Source organism: Anomaloglossus baeobatrachus, chromosome 4 (assembly GCF_048569485.1).
Source record: "Anomaloglossus baeobatrachus isolate aAnoBae1 chromosome 4, aAnoBae1.hap1, whole genome shotgun sequence".
NCBI classification, from domain to species: Eukaryota; Metazoa; Chordata; class Amphibia; order Anura; family Aromobatidae; genus Anomaloglossus; species Anomaloglossus baeobatrachus.
In genome coordinates, this window is record NC_134356.1 from 436,180,279 (window position 1) to 436,204,474 (window position 24,196).

The 24,196-nt window shown below is 42.1% G+C and overlaps 1 protein-coding gene across 2 annotated transcripts in view; it reads right to left on the bottom strand.

The window, feature by feature from the left end:
• The window catches only part of LOC142303776 (uncharacterized), a 135,024-nt gene that overhangs the window by 57,880 nt on the left and 52,948 nt on the right, over nt 1–24,196 (bottom strand). For both annotated transcript variants that reach the window (XM_075345479.1, XM_075345478.1), the window contains exons 3-4: nt 14,930–14,989; nt 368–420 (exon numbers count right to left, since the gene is read on the bottom strand). In XM_075345479.1, coding sequence (XP_075201594.1) covers nt 368–420; nt 14,930–14,989 — 113 coding nt within the window. The remainder of the gene's footprint in view (nt 1–367; nt 421–14,929; nt 14,990–24,196) is intronic.

A 24,196-nucleotide genomic window follows, 5' to 3' on the forward strand; every position in this document is an offset into this window, starting at 1 on the left:
GTCTGGCCAGATATCCGTAACTAATTTTGAGCCCAAACCGTTTTTTTTTTCTCAAAAGAAAAAAAATCCGGTTGAACCTGTTGATTCTGAATATCGGCAGGTTCGGCCATCACTAATAGTAAGATCTCATTAATCTTGAGAATGAGCCCCAAAAATGCACAGTTGTCAATGGAGACGAGGTTAGAATTTCCATACAAATACATGGAGAAAGCCACACATGTATGTGCACTCTGACCATCTCTCCAAATACAGTGGCGCACATCAGGGCTGTCTACTTGAGAAAGATACAGGTCTTCTATATATTTATGGCCTATCCAGTGGTTTGGGAATATCTCTAAGTGGAAATATTGAATGTATGTTACCATACCTGCCCATGATGGAGGGTAAATCTTGGTCTTCAGGAATCTGAATTGTGAAGACCTGAAAATAAAATGAATATGTAGATTATTTATAGAATAACGACAGGCTTGAAATATCCTCTGAATGCAACAACAGCTAAAAAAAAAAAAAAAATAGGCATCCAATAAAATACTAAAGAATACTCAGGCTTTATTTTCAGATAATTTATATTGGAGTAGGAAATGGTCAGATATCTAATATACAGAGAGGCTTAAGGATAACAAAGTCAATGTTTTGGAGTGGCCATCATAAAGCCTTGATCTCAATCCTACTGAAAATTTATGGGCAAAGATGAAAAGGCTGGTGCGAGCAACGCTACCTACATACAGTCATATGAAAAAGTTTGGGCACCCCTATTAATGTTAACCTTTTTTCTTTATAACAATTTGGATTTTTGCAACAGCTATTTCTGTTTCATATATCTAATAACTGATGGACTCAGTAATATTTCTGAATTGAAATGAGGTTTATTGTACTAACAGAAAATGTACATTCCGCATTTAAACAAAATTTGACCGGTGCAAAAGTATGGGCACCCTTATCAATTTCTTGATTTGAACACTCCTAAATACTTTTTACTGACTTACTAAAGCACTAAATTGGTTTTGTAACCTCATTGAGCTTTGAACTTCATAGGCAGGTGTATCCAATCATGAGAAAAGGTATTTAAGGTGGCCACTTGCAAGTTGTTCTCCTATTTGAATCTCCTATGAAGAGTGGCATCATGGGCTCCTCAAAACAACTCTCAAATGATCTGAAAACAAAGATTATTCAACATAGTTGTTCAGGGGAAGAATACAAAAAGTTGACTCAGAGATTTAAACTGTCAGTTTCCACTGTGAGGAACATAGTAAGGAAATGGAAGAACACAGGTACAGTTCTTGTTAAGCCCAGAAGCGGCAGGCCAAGAAAAATATCAGAAAGGCAGAGAAGAATGGTGAGAACAGTCAAGGACAATCCAGAAACCACCTCCAAAGACCTGCAGCTTCATCTTGCTGCAGATGGTGTCAATGTGCATCGGTCAACAATACAGCGCACGTTGCGCAAGGAGAAGCTGTATGGGAGAGCGATGCGAAAGAAGCCGTTTCTGCAAGCACGCCACAAACAGAGTCGCCTGAGGTATGCAAAAGCACATTTGGACAAGCCAGTTACATTTTGGAAGAAGGTCCTGTGGACTGATGAAAGAAAGATTGAGTTGTTTGGTCATACAAAAAGGCGTTATGCATGGAGGCAAAAAAACTCGGCATTCCAAGAAAAGCACTTGCTACCCACAGTAAAATTTGGTGGAGTTTCCATCATGCTTTGGGGCTGTGTGGCCAATGCCGGCACCGGGAATCTTGTTAAAGTTGAGGGTCGCATGGATTCAACTCAGTATCAGCAGATTCTTGACAATAATGTGCAAGAATCAGTGACGAAGTTGAAGTTACACAGGGGATGGATATTTCAGCAAGACAATGATCCAAAACACCGCTCCAAATCTACTCAGGCATTCATGCAGAGGAACAATTACAATGTTCTGGAATGGCCATCCCAGTCCCCAGACCTGAATATCATTGAAAATCTGTGGGATGATTTGAAGCGTGCTGTCCATGCTCGGCGGCCATCAAACTGAACTGAACTGGAATTGTTTTGTAAACAGGGATGGTCAAATATACCTTCATCCAGGATCCAGGAACTCATTAAAAGCTACAGGAAGCGACTAGAGGCTGTTATTTTTGCAAAAGGAGGATCTACAAAATATTAATGTCACTTTTATGTTGAGGTGCCCATACTTTTGCACCGGTCAAATTTTGTTTAAATGCGGATTGCAAATTTTCTGTTAGTAATATTTCTGGATTGAAATGAGGTTTATTGTACTGAGTCCATCAGTTATTAGATATATGAAACTGAAATAGCTGTTGCAAAAACCCAAATTGTTATAAAGAAAAAAGGTTAACATTAATAGGGGTGCCCAAACTTTTTCATATGACTGTACATGGCTCAGTTACACCAGTTCTGCCAGGATGAGTGGGTCTAAATTCCTACCAACTATTGTGAGAAGCTTGTGAACGGATATCCAAAATGTTTGACCCAAGTCATAAAGTTTAAGGGCAATGGTACCAAATACTTATGAAATGTATGTAAACTTTGATTATGCAAAAGTAATACAAAATTCCTTATAACATTTTCTCTCTCTCTCCCATTATTCTGGCATTTGGCAAATATAAATAATTTTGGTTCCTAATTGACCTATAACAAGAAAGGTTTATTCTGATTTCATGTCAGATAGTGAGAAAAACATGCAGATGTGTCTTTATAGATAGTGTATGTAAACTTATGGTTTCAACTGTACAGGGCACTGGTCACACACACATGTAGTAGTGTCTGGCTTCTAGCCTACGGTTAGGTGCAGATGACCATGTATTCTCTCATCCAAGACAATCGGGTTGATTATTCTAATCACAGATTGATCACAGTATCATCATAGAGTGATCAGATTCTCTTGGATGAGAAGATGGAGAAAACCATTTCTCCATCTTGTCCATTGTCAGTCTGTGGAATTCAAACTGCAATCAGATGTCATCTAAGTGCACTCCGTTTGTTTCCATGGACTCATTGACTTGCATAGTAGAGTGCAATTTGAATATTGGGTCAAACTCAGGTATGTGCGCAGCCACATAGAACAACAATTGGTTGACACACAGACTGAAAATATGACCATGTGCACGAGACCTATTAGTGACGCCCATACATTTGGACTAGGTGCACTGCTGTGCACTATATAAGTACACCCCACAGGAACAGAGACCCAGGTTGTCAGAAGCCAGTGTACAAGCTCCCCACGATGCCACGACAAGCCTGGGTATCGGCATTCTCAAATGTGCCGGCAAGATGTGGCGTCAGTACTGGCGGTGAAGTCACCAGTGAGTATGGTGGCCGCTACGGCTCACAAATAGTCCTGCGCGTTTTGAAGCGCTGTGGGCATTGTCGTCAGGGAAAATTATACTCAAACTCTATATATACCATGCTACAAAATTAGCCATAAATTGCCTGCTCAAGTTAATTAACACAGGATAGACACGTTTAGTACAACCCTTGTATTTGTGGTACAACTTTCTACTGGCAACCTGTACTACTTACTGGCTTTGAGCTTGTGCCTGTAGCAGCCGGCATGCCCAGGGCCTACCCATTCCTTTGGGTGAAGTAGGAATCCATGTTTTAAAGTAAGATACAACTAGCACTGTGTGTATTTTAAAAAAAGACCTAGGTCCATCTAGTTCAACCTTCCTCCACCAATTATACATTTCATCACTGAATCATTTATAACCAGCAATGTGTGTACTGAGGAAATTATCCAGCCCTTTTTTCAAAGCTGTTATAGTGTTTGGCATTACTACCTTTTGCAGCAGAGCAGTCAGATTGTGGAATGCTCTAACTGTAAAGAACCCTTTCCTATTTAGCTGTCTCAATCACTTTTCTTCCACTAGCATTGTGTGTCCCCTGGTCCTTAGTATTGTCTTTAGAAAGAATAAGTCATGTGCCAGTCCTTTGTATTGACCACACATGTATTCATACCTATAAATGAAATCTCCTCTGAGATGTCTTTTTTTCTAAGTTAAATACAAATCCATCTTTTTCAACCTGTCATCATATGGGAGGTCTTCCATTGCTTGCAATAATCTAGTTACCCGCCTTTGAACTGACTAACTTCTGAATATTATTTTTCAAATAAAATGTGGAGCCCAATACTTGACCCCATTTTCCAGATGTGGCCTTGTGATCACTGGATCTAATTTCTCTTTTTATACACCCTAAAATCTTGTTTGCTTTTGCAACTGCTGCTTGACATTGAGAGCTGCTGCTTATCTTAGTAATAACCAGGATACCCAAGTTCTGTAGTCTCGAGTTTACTTTCATTTAACGTATATGCACCAATAGGATTAAGCCATCCTAGGTACATTACTTTACATTTATCAACATTAAATCTCATTTGCCAAGTGTCTGCCCATTACAACATCTTATCCAGATTGTTTTGTACTATCAAGGTCAGTTTTCAATATTCTACATAGTTTGGTGTTGTCAGCAAAGACTGACACTTTACTCTCAATGCCATCCCAAGGTCATTAATAGAGAGATTAAAAATAATCAGTCCTAGCACCGATCCCTGCGGCACCCCACTGCTGACTATAGCCCATTTAGAGAATGCACCATTTAGGACTACTCTTTGTTTCCTACCTTTTAGCCAAATCCTTACCCATCTGTTTATAGTTTCCCCTAGTCCTTGTTTCTGAAGCTTCACTACAAGACTGTTATGAGGCACAGTATCAAATGCCTTTGCAAAGTCCCCAAAAAAATCAAATCATCAGATGTATTACCAATATCCAGATTTGAACTTACCTCCTCATAGAAACCCAACATGTTGGTTAGGCACAACTTATCTTTCATGAATCCATGCTGGTTATCAGTTATTATATTCTTCTCTCTAATATATCGTTGCATGTCATCTCTTAAAATACCCTCAAAAACCTTGCACACCACTGATGTCAGATTTACCGGACTTAGTTGCCTGGATCCACCCTCTTACCTATCTTAAATACAGATACCATGTGAGCCATTCTCTAATCCTGAGATATCAACCCTGTTACAAGAGAGTCTAAGGGTACCTTCACACTTTAGCGATGCAGCAGCGATCCGACCAGCGATCTGACCTGGTCAGGATCGCTGCTGCATCGCTACATGGTCGCTGGTGAGCTGTCAAACAGGCAGATCTCACCAGCGACCAGTGACCAGCCCCCAGCCAGCAGCGACGTGCAAGCGACGCTGCGCTTGCATGGAGCCGGCATCTGGAAGCTGCGGACACTGGTAACTAAGGTAAACATCGGGTATGGTTACCCGATGTTTACATTAGTTACCAGCGCACACCGCTTAGCTTTGCTCTCCTAGCTACAGTACACATCGGGTTAATTAACCCGATGTGTAATGCAGCTACATGTGCAGAGAGCAGGGAGCCGCGCACACCGCTTAGCGCTGGCTCCTTGCTCTCCTAGCTACAGTACACATCGGGTTAATTAACCCGATGTGTAATGCAGCTACATGTGCAGAGAGCAGGGAGCCGGCAGCACAGGCAGCGTGAGAGCTGCGGAGGCTGGTAACTAAGGTAAATATCGGGTAACCACCTTGGTTACCCGATGGTTATCTTGGTTACAGCTTACCGCAGCTGCCAGATGCCGGCTCCTGCTCCCTGCTCACTTCATTTGTCGCTCTCTCGCTGTCACACACAGCGATCTGTGCGTCACAGCGGGAGAGCGCCTTTGAAGAAAACGAACCAGGGCTGTGTGTAACGAGCAGCGATCTCGCAGCAGGGGCCAGATCGCTGCTCAGTGTCACACACAGCGAGATCGCTAATGAGGTCACTGCTGCGTCACAAAAAACGTGACTCAGCAGCGATCTCGGCAGCGAGCTCGCTGTGTGTGAAGCACCCCTAAGAAGATAAGATACAGCGGTCTGTCAATTACTGTGCTCAATATCCGTGGATGAATGCCATCTGGCCCGGAGGATGTCAATGTTCAATTTACTCAGACGCAGGTATACTTCTTGTGTTAAATTAGTTATATTAGGGGGAAGGGGGGATGGCTTGGAACTTTGATTTTTGTCTTGTTGAATTATCACTTCAACAGTCAGTTCCTTGGTGAATGCAGATGAAAAGCGCATGTTTATTAGCTCAGCATTTTCTTTGCCCGCAATAATAATAATAATAATAATTTATTCATTTATATAGCGCTATTAATTCCATAGCACTTTACATACATTGGCAACACTGTCCCCATTGGGGCTCACAATCTAAGGTCCCTAACTGTATGTTTTTGGAGTGTGGGAGGAAACCGGAGTACCTGGAAGAAACCCACGCAAACATGGGGAGAACATACAAACTCCTTGCAGATGGTGTCCTTGGTGGGAATTGAACCCAGGACCCCAGCGTTGCAAGACTGCAGTGCTAACCACTGAGCCCGTCCTGTTATCTTTTATGGGGCCGATGCCATCCTTTTTTTTTTTCTTTTGACAATTTCGTATTCCTTAATGTTTTTGGGATTTATTTTATTATTATCTTTGGCGATTTCTGTTTCAGTTGCTAATTTTGCTAGCTTTTTTACATTTCTTACTGACAATTTTATAGTCTAGAAATGCTATTTCTGTATTCCCAGACTTCAAGATTTTGTACGCCATCTGTTTTTGTTTTATTATATTTTTTACTGTCTTATTTATCTATACTGGTTTCTTTTTATTCCTGAACATTATAGAAGTTTTTTTACAGGTATATCCTTGTGTAATCTTCAAATTTCATGATGTCTTACACACAGTAAAGGTACTCAGTGCCAGAGGTAGCAAAACAACTCCAAAACATTTTTGAACCTCCACCATATTTGACTGCAGGTACTGTGTTCTTTTCTTTGTAGGCTTTATTCTGTTTTCGGTAAACGATAGAGCTTTTTGGTAAAGCAAATTATTCTATCTTGGTCTCATGTGCCCACAAGGCACTTTCAGAGAAGGATTTTGGCTTACTCATATACATTTTGCAAACGGCAGTCTAGCTTTTTTTTGTCTCTCTGTCAGCAGTGGTGTCCTTCTGGGTCTTCTGCAATAGAATTTAATTTCATTCAAATGTCGATGGATGGTTTGTGCTGACACTGATGTACCCTGGGCCTGCAGGACAGCTTGAATTTCTTTGGAGCTTGATTGGGGCTGCTTTTCTACCATACAGACTATCCTGTGTTGCAACCATTAATCAATTTTTATCTGCCGTTCACATCCAGGGAGATTAGCTACAGTGCCATGGATTGTAAATGTCTTGATTATGTTGCACACTGCGGACAAAAAAACATCATGATCTCTGGAGGTGGACTTGAAACCTTGAGATTGTTGTTATTGTTCAAAAATGTTAGTTCTCAAGTCCTCAGACAGTTCTCTTCTTACATAGTTACATAGTTACTTAGGTTGAAAAAAGACCTAGGTCCATCTAGTTCAACCTTCCTCCACCAGTTCTACATTTAGTCACTAAGTCATTTATAACCAACAATGTTTTGTGTACTGAGGAAATCATCCAGCCCTTTTTTAAAAGCTGTTATAGTATCTGCCATTACTACCTCTTGTGGTAGTGTATTCCACAGCCTGACCGCTCTAACTGTAAAGAACCCTTTCCTATTTAGGTGTCGGAATCGCTTTTCTTCCACTCGCAGTGAGTGCCCCCTGGTCCTTAGTACTGTCTTTGGAAGAAATAAGTCATGTGCCAGTCCTTTATAGTGACCACACGTGTATTTATACATATAAATGAGATCTCCTCTGAGACGTCTTTTTTCTAAGCTAAACATATCTAACTTTTTCAACCTGTCATCATATGGGAGGCCTTCCATTCCTTGTAATAGTCTAGTTGCCCGCCTTTGAACTGACTCTAACTTCTGAATGTCCTTTTTAAAATGTGGAGCCCAAAACTGGATCCCGTATTCCAGATGTGGCCTTACAAGTGATTTATAGAGGGGTAACAATACGTTGGGATCACGGGATCTAATCTCTCTTTTTATACACCCTAAAATCTTGTTTGCTTTAGCAGCTGCTGCTTGACATTGAGTGCTGCTGCTCAGCTTATTTGTAATGAGAATACCCAAGTCCGTCTCCTGTTCTGTAGTCCCGAGTTTACTTCCATTTAATGTATACGCAGCTATAGGATTACTCCGTCCTAGGTGCATTACTTTACATTTATCAACATTAAATCTCATTTGCCAAGTATCTTCCCATTCTGACATCTTATCCAGATCTTTTTGTAATATTCTTTTTGTAATATTCTTTCTGTTCTCGATGCTTAATGTGGCACACAGAGACATACAATGCAAAGATTGAGTCAACTTCTCCCCTTTTTATCTAGTTTCAGGTGTGATTTTCATATTGCCCACACCACAGGTTAGTATGAACGAACATCACATGCTTGCAACTAAGTTGTTTACCCACAATTTTAAAAAGATGCCAACAATTTAGTCGGACCCATTTTTGAGTGAAATTATGTTCAGTTTGACTTTCTTCTCTATTTTGCTCTATTTTGCTGTGTTGTTCCAATACCCACAAAGTAAATAAATGTGTTTGACAAAACATGTGTAATTGCAATAATTTTTTGGGAGAAATACTTAATTTTCTAAAACAATTTCAAAAGGTGTCAGTACTTTCGGCTATGGCTGTATTACAGTTACAGTACTAGCCCTTGTTTTTGGTTTTGATTCAGTTCTTTGTAGTCAGTTAGGGGGGTAAATGCTTACTTGGTCTGTGCACTTTATCTATTCAGCTTTTCACAGATAGGTGTAAAAGACTAGCAGAAACAGGTCCTGCACTGCCCAAGTCTATCTTAAGGTCTGTTGGCACATAGCGAGGCAAGTTAGTAGAAATATGCTATAATGAGTCACTAAAAAAGCTTTTGCTTAAAAATTAAAAGTTTGACATTGGCTGTTGTAGGGTGTTCTTGTTCATAAACTCCCTTCTATCCAGCAATAGGAGATACTGACAAGCCATGTCTTCACTATGAATAAGACCTCCCTGGAAGCAGACGGAAATAAACAGCTAACACATACTCCCAACATAGCCTTCGATTATTAGAATTATTGGCACATTGTGGAGAATAATCTAAATGTCTGGTTCAATAGGCTACATAATCATGTGGAAGACTGCTGACTTGACAGATGTCCAAAAGGCAGTCATTGACACACTCCACAAGGAGGGTAAGCCACAAAAGGTCATTGCTAAAGAAGCTGGCTGTTCACAGAGTGATGTATGCAAGCATATTAATGGAAAGTTGAGTGGAAGGAAAAAGTGTGGTAAAAAAAAGGTGCACAAGCCACCGGGATAACTGCAGCCGTGATAGGATTGTTAAGAAAAGGCCATTAAAAAATTTGGGGGAGATTCACAAGGAGTGGACTGCTGCTGGAGTCAGTGCTTCAAGAGCCACCACACACAGACGTATCCAGGACATGGGCTACAACTTTCGCATTCCTTGTGTCAAGCCACTCATGACCAATAGACAACACCAGAAGCGTCTTACCTGGGCCAAGGAGAAAAAGAACTGGACTGTTGCTCAGTGGTCGAAGGTGTTGTTTTCAGATGAAAATAAATTTTGCGTTTCATTTGGAAATCAAGGCCCCAGAGTCTGGAGGAAGAGTGGAGAGGCCACAATATCCAAGCTGCTTAAGGTCTAGTGTGATGTTTCCACAATCAGTGATGGTTTGGGGAGCCATGTCATCTGCTGGTGTAGGTCCACTGTGTTTTATCAAGATCAAAGTCAGCACAGCCGTCTACAAAGACATTTTAGAGCACTTCATGCTTCCCTCTGCCGACAAGCTTTTTGGAGATGGAAATTTAATTTTCCAGCAGGACTTGTCACCTGTCCACACTGCCAAAAGTACCAATACCTGGTTTAATAACCACAGTATCACTATGCTTGATCGCCCTGCAAACTAGCCTGACCTAAACCCCATAGAGAATCTATGGAGTATTGTCAAGAGGAAGATGAGAGACACAAGATCCAACAATGCAGAAGAGCTGAAGGCTGCTATTAAAGCAACCTGAGCTTCTATAACACCTCAGCAGTGCCACAGGCTGATTGCCTCCATGCCATGCCACACTGATGCAGTAATTCATGCAATGGAGCCCCGGAGTGCTTTTATTGTACAGACTTTTCAGTAGGCGCCAACATTTCTGAGTTTAAAATCATATTATTCAGTTGGTCTTACAGTGCTGGCCAAAAGTATTGGCACCCCTGTAATTGTGTCAGATAATACTTAGTTTCTTCTTGAAAATGATTGCAATCACAAATTCTTTGGTATTATTATCTTCATTTAATTTGTCTTCAATGGGAAAAAAAAATTGTCATAAAGCCAAATTGGATATAATTCCACACCAAACATAAAAAAGGGGGTGGACAAAAGTATTGGCACTGTTTGAAAAATCATGTGATGCTTCTCTAATTTGTGTGATTAACAGCACCTGTAACTTACCTGTGGCACCTAACAGGTGTTGGCAATAACTAAATCACACTTGCAGCCAGTTGACATGGATTAAAGGGAACCTGTCATCAGAAATTTGGCTTTCAACCTAAATGTTTCCCCCTCTGCAGCTCCTGGGCTGCATTCTAGTAAGGTTTCTATACCTTTTGTGCCCCCTTTTAAACCAAAATAAATACTTTATAAAACTGTACCTTTCGGTTTAAAAATCTTGTAAATTCTCCATGGGAGCAGGCCGTCTGGCGTCCGTTGCTGTATTTTACGCCGTCCTCCATGCTCCAAATCATCCCTCAGAACGCCGCCCACTGCGCCTGAGGTCCCGTGCACGCCGGGACACCTGGTGACTTGGTCGCAGGCACAAGAGTATGGGCGGCGCTGTGATTGCATCGCAAGTGCCCGCCCATACTCTTGTGCCCGCCCTTTCCCCACTGCCTCCTGCGTTCTGTGCCGGCCCGACGTTACCTCCTTCCCATCGTACCCTGCAGCAGGAAATAGATGGGAGGAGCGAAGCAGGCCACTATAGGAGAAGCGGAGGATCTGAGCGACGTACAGAGGGGAGAGCGCGCCCACGAGAGTATGGCCGGGCACTTGCGATGCAATCACAGCGCCGCCCATACTCTCGTGCCTGCGACCACGTCACCAGGTGACTGTGTGCATGGCATTATGAAGTCTGAAGACTACCAACAAATTGTGAGAAAGCTGGGTCTTCCTCAGAGGTAATGGGTCTTCCAGCAGGACAATGACCCAAAACACACTTCAAAAAGCACTAGAAAATGGTTTGAGAGAAAGCACTGGAAACTACTATAGTGGCCAGCAATGAGTCCAGACCTGAATCTTATAGAACATCTGTGGAGAGATCTCAAAATGGCAGTTTGGAGAAGGCACCCTTCACATCTCAGGGATCTGGAGCAGTTTGCCAAAGAAGAATGGTCTAAAATTCCGGCAGAGCATTGTAAGAAACTCATTGATGGTTACCGGAAGTGGTTGTTCGCAGTTATTTTGGCTAAAGGTTGTGCAACCAAGTATTAGGCTAAGGGTGCCAATACTTTTGTCTGGCCCATTTTTGGAATTTTGTGTGAAATGATCAATGATTTGATTTTTGTTTCATTCTCTTTTGTGTTTTTTCATTGCAAGCAAAATAAATGAAGATAAAGATACCAAAGAATTTGTGATTGCAATCATTTTCAAGAAGAAACTGAGTATTATCTGACAGAATTGCAGGGGTGCCAATACTTTTGGCCAGCACTGTACAGTCATGGCCAAAAGTTTTGAGAATGACACCAAAATTATTTTTTCACATGATCTGTTCCCTCTGGTTTTTAATTGTGTTTGTCTGATGTTTACATCACATACAGAAATATAATTGCAATCGTATTATGAGTACCAAAAGGTTATATTGACAGAATGAGTTAATGCAGCAAGTCAATATTTGCAGTGTTGACCCTTCTTCTTCAGGACCTCTGCAATTCTCCCTGGCATGCTCTCAATCAACTTCGGGACCAAATCCTGACTGATAGCTGTCCATTCTTGCATAAGCAATGCTTGCATTTTGCCAGAATTTGTTGGTTTTTGTTTGTCCACCCGTCTCTTGATGATTGCCCACAAGTTCTCAATGGGATTAAGATCTGGGGAGTTTCCAGGCCATGGACCCAAAATCTCTATGTTTTGTTCCATGAGCCATTTAGTGATCACCTTTGCTTTATGGCAAGGTGCTCCATCATGCTGGAAAAAGAATTGTTGGGCGCCAAACTGCTCTTGGACAGTTGGGAGAAGTTGCTCTTGGAGGACATTCTGGTACCATTCTTTATTCATGGCTGTGTTTTTATGCAAGACTGTGAGTGAGCTGATTCCCTTGGCTGAGAAGCAACCCCACACATGAATCGTTTCAGGATGCTTAACAGTTGGCATGAGACAAGACTGGTGGTAGCGCTCACCTCTTCTTCTCCTAATAAGCTGTTTTCCAGATGTCCCAAACAATCGAAAAGGGGATTCATCTGAGAAAATGACTTTACCCCAGTCCTCAGCAGTCCACTCCCTGTACCTTTTGCAGAATATCAGTCGGTCCCTGATGTTTTTTCTGGAGAGAAGTGGCTTCTTTGCTGCCCTCATTGAAACCAGGCCTTGCTCAAGCAGACTCCACCTCACAGTGCATGCAGAAGCACTCACACCAGCCTGCTGCCATTGCTGAGCTAGCTTGGCACTGCTGGTAGTCCGATCCCGCAGCTGAAACAGTTTTAAGATACGGTCCTGGCGTTTGCTGTCCTTCTTGGGCGCCCTGGAGCCTTTTTGGCAACAATGGAAGCTCTGTCCTTGAAGTTCTTGATGATGCGATAGATTGTTGACTGAGGTGCAATCTTTGTAGCTGCGATACTCTTCCCTGTTAGGCCATTTTTGTGCAGAGGAATGATGGCTGCACGTGTTTCTTTAGAGAAAACCATGGTTAACTGAAGAGAAACAATGATACCAAGCACCAGCCTCCTTTTAAAGTGTCCAGTGGTGTCATTCTTACTTAATCATGACTGATTGATCGCCAGCCCTGTCCTCATCAACACCTACACCTGTGTTAATGGAACAATCACTAAAACAATGTTAGCTGCTCCTTTTAAGGCAGGAATTCAATGATGTTGAAATGTGTTTTGGGGGTTGAAGTTCATTTTCTTAGCCAATATTGACTTTGCAAGTAATTGCTGTTAAACTGATCACTCTTTATGACATTCTGGAGTATATGCAAATTGCCATTAGCAAACTTAAGCAGTAGACTTTGTAAAAATTAATATTTGTAGCATTCTCAAAACTTTTGGCCATGACTGTATATTATATTCTAATTTTCTGTGATAATGACTTTTGGGTTTCCATTGGCTGTAAGTCATAATCATCAACATTGATAGAAATAAATACTTCAAATAGATCACTCTGTGTGTAATGACTCCATATAATACATGTTTCCCTTTTTGTATTGAATTACTGAACTTTTTGATGATAGTGTAATTTATTGAGATGCACCTATATAAACATTTTGTCCATCTGCTGTCTATTGCTTCCCACTGAAAGGGAACCTGTCATCAGAAATTTAGCGTGAAACCTAAACGTTTCCCCCTCTGCAGCTCCTCCTCTGTCCTGCTCCGCTCCTCCCATCTATTTTCTGCTGCAGGGTAACATGGGAAAGAGGTGACGTCGGGTCATCTGGCCAGCGCTTGCGCAGAATGCTGGTGGCAGAGGGGAGCGCGTGGCCACGAGATGATGGGCGGGCACTTGCGATGCAATCACAGCGCCGCCCATAATCTCGTGCCTGCGACCACGTGACCAGCGGTCCTCGCGTGCGCGGCACCTCAGGCGCAGTGGGGGGGGTCCTGAAGTATGGAATGGAGCGATGGGGGACGGCCTAAAGCGACAGGAGGCAGGCTAACGGCCACCAGAGAGCCCGCCCCCGTGTACCATTATCAAGATTTCAATACAAAAAGGTACCACTTTATAAAGTCTTTATTTTGGTCAGAGAGGGGGCACATAAACCACAAGAACATTGCTAGAATGCAGCCCAGGAGCTGCAGAGTGGGAAATGTTTAGGTTTCCAGCTAAATTTCTGATGACAGGTTCCCTTTAAATTCCAATAGTTATAACACAAATGTAAGCATGGCCAACTTACTGGATATGGCCATCTCAAACAACAATCCTATAAAGATACCCTTGCTTACATATGCACTATGCAATATGGTGGCGTAAAACCTGATCCAATGTGCTTCTAGGTCCCATGTATGGGATGTTTGAGACCAAATTAAGGAATTACATCTCCAGTCTTATCTGAATTCAGTAGGCCGCTCTTACCACCATATTGTCATACTGTGCTGCCAGAGGACCAGAGACAGAAGTACAAATCCTTAGTACATAAAAAACTGGGGCCTTGCATAACAATCAGCTATGACATATGTGAAGATTTTAGATTTCTTAATAATATTGAGTGGGACAGGAGCAGAGATTCTAGGTTTAGTAAGAGCGGAGGCAATGAGGAGGTAAGACAAAAAAAAGCTATTCACTGTCAATCACTGCATTTTTATAATTCAACATAGAGCGCTGCTGAGGCGCACAAAATGATGAAAATACATCAAACACCATCTCAAAAGCCAACAAACATCTTATTCAATCCTCTCTGGGAGAAAGTGTTGGGACAGCTTTAATCTCCTGAACGTAATCTTGTAATAAAGCTCAAAGGGGAGGGAGGTGGAATTAATTGCACTGAGCAAAGTTGTTAGAAGGATCCCAGTTCTCTGCTTGAGAAAGATGAAAGAGCAAAACAGACAATCGGGATGGCATCCCAAGATAGGAGAATTCATGTTTCTCTTTATCATAAAAAAGGCCACTTAACCCATTAAATGTCTAAAAGGTGAAATAAACCTCTGACCCTGAGAATAATTCATGGAAAGTATATTCTTTTCATATAAATGTAACAGGGTAAATGGAGCAAATGCTCATTCGTTTGGCATTAAAGCTCAACATACAAAATGGTTTCTTTTCAATACCTGCAAGGGATAGTCCTCCGGGAACTCCAGCAAAATCTCTATTTCCTTTAGGTCAAATGGCTGAAAGACATAAATATATGCATTAGTTTTTGATCCCAGCGTATAAATAAAATGATAAACAATTCAGGTGAGAAATGAAGCCAGCGTATGGATGGGCTCAAAATAAGAAAAAGGATATGGATGAAAGTGCAAACAAGACCTTTACATATGCTTGGAATCTAGACGTATCTTTTGTTTCAGGTGACTTTCCAGAATAAGCTATTGTGTTTGTAGATGCGAAATAACACTACTTCTGGCCAGTATCTGACCTGTATCCTACAGAAGTTTTCTTTCCTGAAGATGCAATGTTAAATTGTCAATTTTCTCTACATTAAAGGGAACCTGTCACCAGTTTTTTGGCACATAACCTGCGGCCACCACCAGTGGGCTCTTATATACAGCATTCTAACATGCTGTATATATGAGCCCAGGCCGCTGTGTAGATCGTAAAAAATGACTTTATAATACTCACCTAAACTGTCGCTGCGGTGGAGTTGGGTCTTATGGTGTCTCCGTTCTCCGGGGCCAGCGCCTCCTCTTTCGTCCATCTTTGTCGTTCTTCTTCTGAAGCTGGGGTGCATGACGCGTCGTACATCATCCACACTCGCCGGCATTGAGGTCTTGCGCAGGCGCACTTTGATATGCCCTGAGCAGGGCAGATCAAAGTATTGTAGTGCCCCTGCGAGGGACCGGCGAGTGTGTATGACGTAGGACGCATCATGCACACAGGCTTCAGAAGGAGGACGAAGATGTTCGAAAGAGGAGGCCCCGGCCCATGGAGGACGGAGACGCCCATATGGCCCAACTCAACTGCAGCAAACGTTTTAGGTAAGTATTATAAAGTGATTTTTACATTCTACACAGCAGCCTGGGCTCTTATATATGGCATGTTAGAATGCTGTATATAAGAGCCCACTGGTGGTGGCCACAGCTTATAGGCCCCAAAACTGCTGACAGGTTCCATTTAAACTCAATATGGAGAGTGGTAGCTGCTATGAGAACTTCCATACACTGCAACCAGAGAAAACAGGAGACGCTGCTCTCCAATCTCTCTCATGCATACAGCCATGGCCAAAAGTGCAACTGACAAAAATGTTGGTTCTCACAAACTTTGCTGTTTTAGTGTTTTTAGATCTTTAAAGGGGTATCGACATCTCTAAGATCCTATCTCAATATGTAGTAGGAGTAATAATAATACTATTAGCAAATACCTCCAAATGGAAATGTAGCATAGTTCTCCTGATATAGCCAAGTTTCTTACATCATGAGTAGGACATTGCAGCTTAGGTATTCATGGTTACATTCACTCATATAGTGAGTTAGTTCCCTGTGGTCATAACCATTGACACCTAAGCTGCAATGCCCTCCCTGCACAAGAGGTGAGAAACCAGATTAGAACTATACTACATTACAATTGGAGGCATCTGCCTATATTATTATTACACCTACTACATATTCGGATAGGATCTTGGAGATGGGAATACCCCTTTAAGTCAGATGTTTATATGGTTACTGAAGTATAATTATAAGTATTGTTGCGGAGCCCCGAGTGTTCTCCGCAGGAAGCAAAAAGAAAGGGAAGTGTAGTTTTCAAAATTGGGTCACTTGTGGGGGAGCTCCACAGTTTAGGCACATCAAGGGCTCTGCAAACGCGATATGGGGTCTGCTATCTATTTCAGCTGATTTTGTATTCCAACAGTCATGTCACGCTCCTTCCCTTCCCACTGCATGAGCCCACATCAAAGGTAGAGAGGAAGAGCTAGGACGTATATATACTTCCTAGGTCATTAAGGGTTAATTCCTGTGAAGCACCTAAAGTATTAACAAATTTATTGAGTGTGGATTGAATATGGTTTTGCGTACTTTGAGAGGTGGAGATTTTAAAATTGTGTTAGTTTTGCGTATTTTCTGTCATATACACCCCTCAAAGTCACTTCAAATGTAATGTGGTCTCTTAAAAAACTATCCCGATATAAAGCAGACATGTGGTAAATGTTATTTATTAGATATTTTGTTACATAACTTTCAGGTTCAAGGGCTTAGAAATTAAAAGTATGAAAATTGAGAAATTTTCAACATTTTCACCAAATTTCCAATATTTTTACAAATAAAAAAAAATATATGTTGTCCTAAATTTACCACTAACATCATAAAGAAAAACTCAAAATCACTGGTATCTGTTGAAGCGTTTCACAGTTATAACCTTTTATATCCCTCAAATAGTCCGCCCTCTTAGCATGTTAGTACGTCCAGGACATGCTACCCAATGAAGCATCACCAGCGGTGATGTGCGTACCTATGTTCGCTGTGACCATTCTTCTCAATGTCCGACACTTTCAGTCATGCGCAGTAGACCTCTCCAAAGCCAGGACGCATACACTCGGCTTCATACTGCGCATGACCGGAAGTGCCCGGCATTCAGAAGCGAGGTCACAGAGGACAAAGGTACGTACCTCACCGATGGTGATGCTGCATTGAATAGCATGTTAGTACACCCCTGTGGGCGTACTAACATGCTAAGAGGGCGGACTAGTTAGGGGGATATAATGCCCTTGCAAATAGACCCTGCGCTCATTAGCATACGATATAAGATCTTTAAAAATACTTTTTCTAAAGATCTGTTTATTTATGCTAGTGTATACAGGGACAGTTAAGGGTACTTTACACGCTGCGACATCGCTAGCCGTCCCGTCGTATGTGCGACATTTGGTGATCGCTGCCGTAGCGAACATTATCGCTACGGCAGCGTCACACGCACATACCTTGTCAGCGACGTCGTTGTGACTGCCAAACAATCCCTCCTTCAAGGGGGAGGTGCGTACGGCGTCACAGCGACGTCACTAAGCGGCTGTCCAATAGAAGCGGAGGGGCGGAGATGAGCGGGACGTAACATCCCACCCACCTCCTTCCTTCCGCATTGCCGGTGGACGCAGGTAAGGAGATGTTCCTCGCTCCTGCGGTGTCACACACAGCGATGTTTGCTGCCGCAGGAACGACAAACAACATCGTACCTACAGCAGCAACGATATTAAGGAAAGGAGCGACGTGTCAACGATCACCGTTTTTGGATGATTTTGCGATCGTTAATCGTCGCTCCTTGGTGTCACACGCTGCGATGTCGCTACCGATGCTGGATGTGCGTGACTAACGACGTGACTCTGACGATATATCGGTAGCGATGTCGCAGAGTGTAAAGCACCCTATAGGCAGGGATTAACAATATACACCCAGAACTGCTCGTGGTTCTGGGTGTATGTTGCAAAACAAACTGATGGAATTGGTTACAGAATTTCTAAACTACTGGAGGTTTCAGTGAGCTCTGTTGGGGCCATAATCCGGATTGGGGGGAGAAGCACATTTCATCATAAACTGGCCACAACCAGGTGCGCCCGCAAGATTTCATAAGGAAGATTGAAAAGAATTAGAAGAGTTGTCCAGGAGCGAGAGGAGAGATACTGAAAGGTCTGAAATCAGCAGGTACAATTGTTTCAAAGAAAACAATAAGTAATGCACTCAATCTCCATGGCCTATATGCATGGTCACCACACAAGACTCCATTGCTGAACAGAAAAGAAGTTCAAGAACTTTTAAAGTTTACTCTATACAGGGTAGATAGAGAAGTCGGGTTAGATGCTGCGCTAGAAACCACAAATCCAGGAGATGTGATGAATTCTTTCCTTTATTAACACAGGTCAACGCGTTTCAAAGGCATCTCCGCCTTCTTCATCAGGACAAAGAAAGAAACAGAATAACCTTATTTCGTTTTCTTTCTTTGTCCTGATGAAGAAGGCGGAGATGCCTTTGAAACGCGTTGACCTGTGTTAATAAAGGAAAGAATTCATCACATCTCCTGGATTTGTGGTTTCTAGCGCAGCATCTAACCCGACTTCTCTATCTACCCTGTGTTTTTGACTGCAATCATCGGGGCTGCGGCTGACCACTCTCTGCAATTATTTTGCTGCATGCCTTCAAAGGAGTTGTGCCTGTCACAACTTAAAAAAGTGAGTACCTGTCTTACTTTTATTATCCATCTGTATACCAGATAAGACCCTATCTGCGCTTCTCTTTTTTCCACAGTGCTGTTTGAAAGTTTATTCTATAGCATTTAGACAAGGCTGTGGAATACTGGAAGAATATAGTCTGGTTAGATGAGGCCAAGTTTAACTCTTTGCATAAGCGAATACACACCACGTTTGGAGGCCAAATGGTATTCCTATCACTCAAAAAACACCATACAACCAGTGAAATTTAGACGTGGGAACATCATGGTGTGGGGCTGTTTTTCAGTTTACAGCACTGGAAAATGTCATATGCTTGAAAGAAGGATGAATGGACAAATGTACCAAGAGATTCTTGATACAAATCTGCTGCCATCTACAAGGATGATGAAGATGAAAAGAGGGTGGACATTTCAGCAAGACAATGATCTCAAACACACAGCCAAGGAAACTCTCAAATAGTATCAGAGAAGTAAAATAAAGCTGCTAGAATGGCCCAGCCATTCACCTGACCTTAATCCAATAGAAAATGTATGGAAGGAACTAAAGATCAAAGTTCAGAGAAGGAGCCCATGGGACCCTCAGGATTAAAAGAGCATTTTTGTGGCACAATGGGTAAAAATCACACCTAAACAATGCATGTGACTAGTTACTCCTTATAGGGGGCGTTTGAAGCTGTAATCACAAACAAAGGCTTTTGTATGAAGTATGAAATAAATTGCAGTAAGCGTGTTCAATACTTTTCATGTATCATTTCTCATTATTACATATAACTTAATTAATGGACATCTATGGTTTGATTTGTTTGCCTGTGTGGATTGAACGGGTTGTTACCGACCTCTGGTGAGAAATTGATGTCAATACCACCTTTAGAAATATATTTACTTAGGAAAATTTGTGACGCATTCAACACCTACTTCACCCGCTGTATGTTAAACAGGAGAAATGTGTTTAATATGCTAATAAGTTGCGCCAAATATTATTCCACTTTGGAATGTTTATGAGTCATATCATAAATGTTAAAAAATACCACTTTATCACTGAGAATAAGAAAAGAGCTGGTAGACCATATATCACTATAGATGGGTGTCTGTGAGCCAACAATATTAATGTTTATGTCAAGCATGGACCAAAGTAACAGTTATTTGAATAAAGACATTTCCTAAGAATTTTCTAATCATTTTCTAGGAAATTGATTTACTCTAATCACCAGTCAAGTATATGAAATAATGCAGCTTTCAGCGATTTCACATTGGTGTGATAGAAGAGGCTTTCATCATGTGCACTCTTGCACAACATTGCCCACAATGCAAATCTGCTTAATGACACAGTGAGGAACATGTATCAATTCAATGATGGCAGATTCTTTAAGTCATCACATTAAAACAATGGTACTCATGCTGAACATAATATTTCTCAAGTTCCCTGTCACTTTTTTTCTGATGAAGGGTGCATAGCTTCAATGTTTTACGGGAACCTGTCAGGTGCAATATGTATCCAGAACCACGAGCAGTTCTGGGTGCATATTGCTAATCCCTATCTAACAGTCCCTGTATACACTAGCATAGATGAAGAGATCTTTAGAAAAAGTATTGCTAGTTGCAAGGGTGTTACTTCCCTTGGCTAGTTGGCCCCCTTAGCATGTTAGCACGCCCCTGTGGGTGTACTAACATGCTAATGAATGCGCAGCATCAAAGGTATGGTCGCGCACACCTCTCGGCTGCCACTGTTGCTTTTTGGCTCAATGCGCATGATCAGAAGTCCCGGATTTCCAGTCATGCGTACTATGAAGCTGGGTGTATGTGTCCCGTCTTCAAACTGGTGTAGTGCAAATGAACGAAAGTCTGGGGACCTTCTGATCTTACTCACTGAGCTGACAGGTTGCTAGTGATGAGCAAGCACTACCATGCTTGGGTGCTCAGTACTCCTTAACAAGCAGTTAATGCTCAGATGGTAGCGAGTATAATGGAAGTCAGTGGGGGACTTGAGCATTCTTCTAGGAAAACTTCCAGAAAAATACTCAAGTCCCCCACTGACTTCCATTATACTTGGGTACTCATGTCGCGCCAATCTGAGCATCCAACTGCTGGTTACAAGTACCGAGCCCCCGAGCATGGCAGTGCTCACTCATCACTAATGTTTAACTATGTTATAACGTGGCACAGTCCAGTCTTGATAAAGTTACATCATAATTACATGCTGGCACACATGCCATATTTATTTTATTGTAGTTTTCCCATGGTCTAAGGGTATTTTCACATGACGTTTTATATATGCTTGTATAACTGCCATGTTATGCCACAAGAAAACGCTACAGGAAAATGCCAGCGGTGTTTTTTTCTGAAATGTCATCTTTGGCATCAATTTGGTTGTTTTGCTGGTGGCCTTGCAGACAACAATTTTTTTGTCTGCTTCAATTTTTAACTTTATATAAAAATTAGCAGGTAAAAGAAGGTAAAGAAAGAGACAGTACACATGCACAAGCCGTCTTTACATTGGTATGTTTATGTGAATTTCCTTGGTGTTTTATAGATCTTTTATATTCTGGTGGGTTTCAGGCAAAATACTCCTGAAAAAGGTGCTCAGTGAACTCTTAACCCCATTACGACCGCCGTATGGAATGGATTTAAATATCGTCAGGAAATGCTACTTATTCCATATTGCCGTTTTAAAACGGTGGTAAGAAAAAAAAGTGTATAGCACCCCCCAGAGTCGGAAAATCTCCGGGGTTTCAGCTACCGGGGGTAGCTGAGATCTTAGAGATCACGATTCTAGACGGTTCTCCTCGGTCACGTGATCATCGGTATACACTGTATAAAGATGATCATGTAGTTGATGGCGGTGCAGGTAAAAAAATGATTTATTTCCTACCTGGCATGATCAAAAATGTCAGATGGGAAATAAATCTGCCCCCCGTCCTCCGGCGTGGCCAACATGCCCCCAGCCCCTCCCCCACACTGATGATCTAAAATGGCAGCGCGCACGTTACATTCATCCTCCTCCTCTGATTTCTGTCGCATCTGACATGTCAGATGCGACAGAAAAGTCCTCCCCAGGTACAACCTGTCCCCTGTCAGCTCTCGGTCTCCCCCCGGAACCTGCTGCTGCTCCAGTCCCCGCGATACCTCCTCCTCCTCTGAAAAATATCGGCCGAAGGCGCAGAGAGCAGCTCTCAGCCGGCTCCCTGCACACCGACATTGAGCTTACTGCAGCTCTAACTGCTTTCGATTGGACCCGAGGTGTGTGAGTTCAGTATTCTTAGGTCACTGAAGCCACACTGCTCACATGGAGTACCTGCACTTCCAGAAAATGGGGGATATGTTCTCTGAGTGTGCCCCCCATATTCTGGAAGGTCCAGAATTGTTGTGGGACCTCCAAAATGGATTACGGTGGACCGGATTTTTCTTTCTTTTCAATAAATTCGTCAAAGAGGTAGTTTATTTATTTATTTTTTAATTACTAACTGGATTTGTAATGTCGGGTATCTGATAGACGCCATGACATCAGAACTGCTGGGCTTGATGCCAGGTGATAATACACAGCTGGTATCAACCCCATTTATTACCTCGTTTGCCACCACACCAGGGCAATGGGATGAGCTGGGGCGAAGTACCAGGATTGGGGCATCTAATTAATGCACCACTTCTGGAGCGGCAGCAGTTTGCTATTTTTTGGTTGGGAAGGGCCAAATAACTATGGACCTTCCCACCCTGAGAATACCAGACCCCAGCTGTCAGCTTTACCTTGGCTGGTAATCCAATTTGGGGGGGAACTCCAAGTTTTTTTTGTTTTTTAAATGATATATTTATAAATAATTTTAAAAAAACAGCGTTGGGTGCCCTCTGTTTTGGATTACCAGCCAAAGTGACGCTACCAGCTGTGCTCTGCAGCCATCTGTTTTACTCTAGCTGGCTATCAAAAATGGGGGAGACCCCACGTCGTTTTTTTGTTATTTATTTTTTGGCTAAATATAAGGCTAAACATCATTTAATGCCAAAAGGCGCTAAAGGGTGCCAGCTCAGAATATGTAGGGGGGTGGGACATTATATATGTGTTTTACCTCTGTTAGTCTATCCATCCATCCCAGCTTTTTAGGCTGCCTGTGTACGATCAGGGTTTGCAGCGTTTTGAACACGTTGTTTGCGTTGCATTTAAAACGCTGTGCTGTGCAGTACGAGCACATTTAAAAGATTTTTGGAAATTCCCTGCCCACTGTGCTTGTTTTTTTTCATAGCGTAAACGGACCTGCGGCATGGCTTCCTAAGCAGCAGCATGTCAATTTATGCTGCAGAGACTAGAGTGTTGCCGGCGGGGAGAATACAGCTAAAGTTTGCAGCGGCACAAACTGATCGTGGGCTCGGGCGGTTATCTTCTCCTGTGGACAACATCTTTTCAGTAGGGCTGGCACTGCGTCCTAGACACAGTGTCGCAGAGTCGTGGGCACTTGGCTAAAAGTGAGAAATTTGGCACTACAGCAACATTTTTGTGAAGTAAATGTGGATTCAAAATGCTCACTATACCCCTAAATAAAATCTAGTTTCCTGAATGGGGTCACTTTTGGGGGAGCTCCACTATTTAGGTACCTCAGCGGCTCTCCAAACGCGACATGGCGTTTGCTAATTATTCCAGCCAATTTTACAGTGAAATGGCGCTCCTTCCCTTTCGAGCTCTGCCATGTGCCCAAACAGTTGATTTCCACCACATATGAAGTATCAGCGTACTCAGGAGAAATTGCACAATAAATTGTATGGTGCATTTTTTCTTGATACCCTTGAGAAAAAAGCTATGTGGTTAAAGTAACAATTATGTGGTAAAAATTTATTTTTTCATTTTCACGGCTCAACGTTATAAAATTCTGTGAAGCACCCAGGGGTTCAAGGTGCTCACCAAACATCTAGATAAATTCCTTGAAGGGTTAGTTTCCAAAACGGGGGTCACTTGTGGGTGGTTTCTGCTGTTTAGGTACTTTAGGGGTCCTACAAATGCAACATGGTATCCGCAATCTTTTTCAGCCAAATTTAAATATTGCACCTTCTATTCTGAGTCCTTCTATTTGTACAAACAGAGGTTTCTGACTACATGTGGGGTATCACCGCGCTCATATGAAAGTGGGTAACAAAGTGTGTGGTCCACTTTTTGACGTTACCTCTTGAAATAGTGAGAAATTTGGTGCTAAAGCAAAAGTTGTGTGAAAAAAATGAACATTTTCAATATGATGGCCTAATATCAA